The 5,951-nt window shown below is 39.2% G+C and overlaps 1 protein-coding gene across 1 annotated transcript in view; it reads right to left on the reverse strand.

Annotated features, from left to right (window-relative positions):
• The window catches only part of LOC103138443 (myosin heavy chain, fast skeletal muscle-like), an 11,345-nt gene extending 5,394 nt beyond the window's left edge, over window positions 1-5,951 (reverse strand). The window contains exons 1-22 of the mRNA XM_016669672.1: window positions 5,933-5,951; window positions 5,705-5,758; window positions 5,329-5,539; window positions 4,285-4,428; window positions 4,045-4,201; window positions 3,926-3,953; window positions 3,733-3,844; window positions 3,557-3,649; window positions 3,403-3,466; window positions 3,216-3,314; window positions 3,003-3,106; window positions 2,571-2,709; window positions 2,372-2,490; window positions 2,131-2,280; window positions 1,884-2,054; window positions 1,376-1,682; window positions 1,171-1,244; window positions 978-1,065; window positions 779-896; window positions 583-706; window positions 200-336; window positions 6-111 (exon numbers count right to left, since the gene is read on the reverse strand). Coding sequence (XP_016525158.1) covers window positions 6-111; window positions 200-336; window positions 583-706; window positions 779-896; window positions 978-1,065; window positions 1,171-1,244; window positions 1,376-1,682; window positions 1,884-2,054; window positions 2,131-2,280; window positions 2,372-2,490; window positions 2,571-2,709; window positions 3,003-3,106; window positions 3,216-3,314; window positions 3,403-3,466; window positions 3,557-3,649; window positions 3,733-3,844; window positions 3,926-3,953; window positions 4,045-4,201; window positions 4,285-4,428; window positions 5,329-5,532 — 2,538 coding nt within the window. The 5' untranslated portion in view covers window positions 5,533-5,539; window positions 5,705-5,758; window positions 5,933-5,951. The remainder of the gene's footprint in view (window positions 1-5; window positions 112-199; window positions 337-582; window positions 707-778; window positions 897-977; window positions 1,066-1,170; window positions 1,245-1,375; window positions 1,683-1,883; window positions 2,055-2,130; window positions 2,281-2,371; window positions 2,491-2,570; window positions 2,710-3,002; window positions 3,107-3,215; window positions 3,315-3,402; window positions 3,467-3,556; window positions 3,650-3,732; window positions 3,845-3,925; window positions 3,954-4,044; window positions 4,202-4,284; window positions 4,429-5,328; window positions 5,540-5,704; window positions 5,759-5,932) is intronic.

Raw genomic sequence — 5,951 nt, forward strand, 5'->3', positions numbered from 1 at the left:
GTCTCTGCACTCTTCAGCAGAGGTTTGATCTTGAAGTACAGCTTCATCCATGGCCAAGTTTTGACGTTCATGAATGCACGGATGTTGTACTGGATGGTGAAAATGGCGTCTCTGAAGAATTAAAACAGACATTTACCTCAAGTCTTGAATTAGGCCTTTTAAAAATCTTGAAATGCTCTGCAAAGAAATAGATAATTACCGCCTCTCCATCATCTTGACAAATTCGCGCCTCATGAGGAATCCTCTACAGACAGCCTGAGTCATTGTGACCAAGATTGCAAGTTTTTCATCTCGCATCTCCTCTAAGAGACCAAGCAGACCAGCTTTGAAAAACACCTGAAATGACATTAACACATTACAATCCCAGAAAAGCAACACTACTTCCTTCTTGCACCAACGTTTGTTGTGAAGTATTGTTTGATGCTTATAACTATTTTTTTTCTTGCAGAACAATAACTCACAGCATTCAGTTGTGCTGGACTTTTCTGAATCAGATAATATAACAGAGTTGTTTTTCAATGAATTAGAGTTGTTGTCCTGAATTGGCCAATTAGACATAAATTCAGATGAGTCCAAGTTTACCTTGGTGTGTCCAAACTTGTACTGAGTGTGATCAACATCAATAGAGCCCAAGAGTTTCTCAGAAGCCTTCTTGTTGTCAATGAACTGTCCTTCAGGGATGACACTGGCATTCAACACTTTGTATCTGATAAAAGGTAGAAATATTGTTGTTATTTATCTGTAAATTATGCGATGAATTTGTAAATCCAATAGTCACCTCTGCTTGAAGTCACCATAGAGGATCCTGCTGGGGAAACCTTTCCTGCAGATCCTGATACCCTCCAGCACGCCATTACACCTCAGCTGGTGGATGACCAGATGGTTCTCCATCAGACCTGAAATGCACATAAAATTAGTCTCATCCTCTGTCTCACATGTTTGGATTATGTCAAACTCCAAATGGGGATTGAGCTCACCAGGAGTCTTTGATTCATTTGGAATCAAGCAGCGCACAAAATGTGGATGAGTGCTCCTCAAGTTGGTCATCAGCTTGCCCAAATTCTCCTGGAAAATGTTGAAATCCAAATGTGTATATTTTAAATTGATATTTCATTGCTTATCAACATTTTAATTGCAAGTTGTAGCAACATGTAGTATAGTAAGTTTTACCCTGAACAAAGCTGACACCGTCTGAAACGACCCACCCTTCTTCTTGCCACCTTTTTTTCCACCACCACCCTCAGCTGTAACATATAAAAAATATAGTAGGTTTAATATGGTGAAATTAGATGATTTCTTATACTTCATGAAACTATTATGTGGTTGCTTTAAACACAACAAACTCAACAGAGTTACCTAAGAATATATTTCTTACCATCTGCCGCCGCATGAGATGCATACAGGTGAGCCAGAAGCTTGCAAGAAGACTTCTGGTAAAGCTGGACTACAGTGTCATTCAGAGGATCCTTGTTCTTTTCCAGCCAGCCAACAACATTGTAGTCCACAGTGCCAGCATAGTGCACCAAAGAGAAATGAGCCTCAGGTTTGCCTTTGACTGGTTTTGGTTTCTGGAAGGGAGCACTTTTTCCCAGATGTTGGTCGTACAGTTTGCTCTTGAAGGTCATATCTGTTGCCTTGGGAACAATACACTCCTCTTCAAGCATGGAGAAGATGCCTAGAGGCTGTCAGGATGGAAACATGCAATTAAAAGAAGAGATTTCAAGGTGAATGATAATTGACATATACTTCTACATCGTCTTATCAAGTCCAAAGGTTCACACTACATTCGGTCACTCATGCATTCAAGCACACATTCACACATTGATGCCATAATCAAAATGATTCCCTGTGTTGGTCAGTATGTGTCTGAGCTTGTTGCTGACCTTCTCAATGAGCTCAATGCACGCAGCCAAGTCCATGCCAAAGTCAATGAACTCCCATTCAATTCCCTCCTTCTTGTACTCTTCTTGCTCCAGGACGAACATGTGATGGTTGAAGAACTGTTGCAGTTTTTCATTGGTGAAGTTGATGCACAGCTGTTCCAAGCTGTTAAACTGTTGGAAGACAGACTCTGTTAGATGTTTACCGTGCTGGTTCACTGATTTAAAGGTTAATCCCAATATTACTGACATCAAAGATTTCAAAACCAGCGATGTCCAAGACACCGATGAAGAAGCTCCTTGGCTGCCTGGTGTCCAACATCTCGTTGATTCTGACGACCATCCACAAGAACATCTTCTCATAGACAGACTTGCAGAGAGCACTCACTGCATTGTTGACCTGAATTTAGGCATAATATGCATCACATTAACTTAGATCAACTTATCAAACTTTGGCAATCATTAATTTGTAGATGGTCTGAATTGATCACCTGGGGAACAGTTTGACCTTTGGTCACAAACTCATTCCCGACCTTCACTCGGGGGTAACACAAAGCTTTGAGCAAATCAGCAGAGTTCAGACCCATGAGGTAGGCGATTTTATCGGCCACTAAAAGAAAAAAAAAGAATCTCAGCCCTTCTTCGAAACAAAATCTGGAAGACATTGAAACTTCATTGTTTGTTTTATACCCTCGGTGCCATCAGGTTCAGCCTGCTCTTCCCGCTGCTTCTGCTTGAACTTCATGTTTCCATGATGCATCACAGCTCCCGTTAGCTTGTAAATGTTAGCTTTCTCTTCTGCAGTGAAACCCAGGATGTCGATGGCAGTCTGTGAAAAATTAGGTTAAAAAGAAGTTTGTAGCACTGAGTATAATGTTAAAGGATATATTGGCTACACAGGAAAGCGATAAGGCAGCTTTAAAGCTTGAAGATTAAGAACCTGTTGACAGTCTGTCAAAACAGAGAAAGAGACATTGTCTATTTTTGTTCATCGAGTTTAGCAAAACGGTTCCAGACCAATTGTCATTTAGAAGAAAATATGAAATATTAGAAGAAAATATGCCTTTGCCGTATCACCGAACCCCAGGCAGCTATAATGAAATATATTTGAAAATGTCTTACATCAGTGGCAATGAATTCTTCAATGTCATCGATACTCTTCACACTGATTTCACCCTGACTGACCATGGGATAGTCGTAGGGATTAGTAGTAATCAGGAGAGCCTCTAAAAAAACAAAGTAAATCTCCGTAAATATCTAAACTAATTATGAAACTTATTCAAATAGCTTGTGGTAAGATATTGTTAACTTGTGCAGTATTCATTTGTTTCTAACCTATTAGCTCGGGTTTGTGGCCCGTTGTGAGCTGATAGAAGATGTGGTAGCTCCTCTCAGCAGACAGCTGGAATGTCACTCGAGATTTCTCCAGCAGATCTGTGTGGATTCACATTATCAATTTAAAAAATAAATATTTTTAACTATAAATTAAAAGTGTAAAAAAAACTTAAATAGAAAGTTTTACATGTTTCAATATCAGCTGAAGCCAGCTTTCCAGTTGAGCCAAAGTGGATTCTGATGAATTTTCCCTGTGTGGAAACAGGAAAGTGTTTTATTTAAAACGCTGACACCAATCGCCGTCACCAAAGTAACAAGACACAGTTTCAAGTTGAACTCACAAAACGGGAAGAGTTGTCATTCCTCACAGTCTTGGCATTTCCATAAGCCTCCAACAGTGGGTTGGCTGCAATGATCTGATCTTCCAGTGATCCCTGGAGGCGACATTCATCTCATTAGCTGAACAGTTCTTTGTTTGTGTGTTTGTATCATTTTGTTGTTTTGCAATGTCACTAACCTGCATTTTTCCAGGAACTGGCTCAGATTTCTTTCCACCAGCTACTGCGATTGTCGCAAAGTACTGGATGACACGTTTGGTGTTCACAGTCTTTCCTGCACCAGATTCTCCACTGGTTTGAAGATGCACATTTTAATTAGAAAAATAGTGTTGCAGTTAATAATGAAAATACCTCAAAATACTTGGCACTTACGTGATCAGGATAGACTGGTTTTCTCTGTCTGTAAGATGGAAAATGATGCACAAATGTCAGATGTGGATGTTTGAGGTGAGACTGTTGTATTTATGTATTGATTATAGAAAGTGTGGTACCTTGGAGCATGAACTGATAGGCATTATCAGAGATGGAGAAGATGTGGGGAGGAGCCTCAATTCTCTTCTTCCCCCTGTATCCTGCAACAACAACTGCATCGTACACTGGCAGCCACTTGTAGGGGTTCACAGTGACGCAGAACAACCCAGAGTAGGTCTGCGGGGTCACAGAGGATCATTCATGATGCATGTTTTCTTGAAATCACTGTCTTTCTTCTACATATACATAGGAAAACTTACGTAGATCATCCATGCTGCATATCGCTCTTTGAGGTTATACAGCACAGCGGGTTCGTTGAGGTGGGTCATCATGGCCATGTCCTCAATCTTGTCGAACTTTGGAGGGTTCATGGGGAAGATTTCATCTTCCTTCACGGTGATACTCTGATGTAGTGTTCAACAAACAAACATAGACAGAATAGCTGTGTTTACTGAGCTCTACTAAATTTTTGGCTTGTACTTCTCATTAACCTTAATGGCAATCCGAAGTGGAGCATTTTGGAAAATGCCAGGTCGCTTTCCTTTAGGACTCTAGTTGGCATCGCTCATAAATTAATGCATAGTCCAGTAAACAATGTTATTCTTGTAAAACGCCTAACAAAAAAGGTGTGTTTGTTCAACCAAGTCAATGTTTAGTAGGCCAGAACAGCTTGATCTTGGCTTATGTATTTTCAGATTGCATGTCCAGTGTGGCAGAATCAGAAAATGACTGCCTGGTTACTCTATATTTAAATCTAAATGTGTTTGTCTTTTTTCTGTGATTACCCCTTTCTATGTTTCAACATGGAAAAGAATGATCAACTCTTTGACATCAACCCACTGTAAAATCTTGTTTTACCTCATAACTAGTTTAGGGAGTAGTTGGGTAAAATATTTACCAATTTCAGACTTTATGAAGAAGTTTCAGATTTGATTAAAAGATTGAAGAATTTATTTTTGACCCTTCTTTGTCACTTGTAGTGTAATGACTGTATTTAGTACATAATTGATCCTTTCTTTGCCACCTTCACCAAAGTCTAACAAAGAGCGATTCGGACATTAAGGCAAACAATTCATCTGAGCCATTTAAAGCTGGACCCAGGGTGTGCATACAACCAGCAGCCACTTAAAATCTAAGAAAAATCTTAGTCTGATGATCAACCAATTCAGGTAAATATACTTTTTTTTTGTTACTCAAGTTCAAATAAATTCTTTCAAAGATAAAAAAAATAAATAAATAAAACATATCGGACAAGCGGATGGAAAGTGAAGGAGTTGTTTTTATCTTCGGTGCTGCATCCTCACCTTCCCAGTGAGAGTCTCCACGGTGGCTTTGCCACCCTCTCTCTTTACCAGTTTCCCCTTCAAGTACATCTCAGAGGGCTCAGACACAAAGTATGCTGATTTGGCATCAAAGGGAATGTTCTGAGCTTCAAGACGCTCTTTTTCTGGCTTGCGGAGGTATATGGCCGCCTGGCCAAAACACTCCATCTCCGCATCCCCACTCATGGTTCCGCTGTAAAAACATAACCCCAAAAACATGTCCAAGGAAATACATTTAATAAAAATTTATCTACTCCCAAAAATAAAGAAATGTATACGTATATACATTTTATCTCGCCATTATTAAAAATTTAAGGGTCACACAAGTGGTCAAAATGTGTAAATCTTAGCTTCATACCTTGCAGTACACCAGTTGAGCAGAAACTGTTGTAGTAGATGTTAAAACAGAGGTCTAAAAACAAGACAGATGAATTATATTTATTGATGCTACTTGTTGAGTTTGTAGTATTTACTTTTAAAATAAGAAGCGGTCAAATTTTAATTGACCTAAGCTTTTATATAAATTGTACCATTTTTCAAGTCACATTTGTTATTAAATAATGTAATAATATCTTGAGTAACTTACCTTTGCAGAGAGGCTCTCA

Source organism: Poecilia formosa, unplaced genomic scaffold (assembly GCF_000485575.1).
Source record: "Poecilia formosa unplaced genomic scaffold, Poecilia_formosa-5.1.2 Scaffold2, whole genome shotgun sequence".
NCBI lineage: Eukaryota > Metazoa > Chordata > Actinopteri > Cyprinodontiformes > Poeciliidae > Poecilia > Poecilia formosa.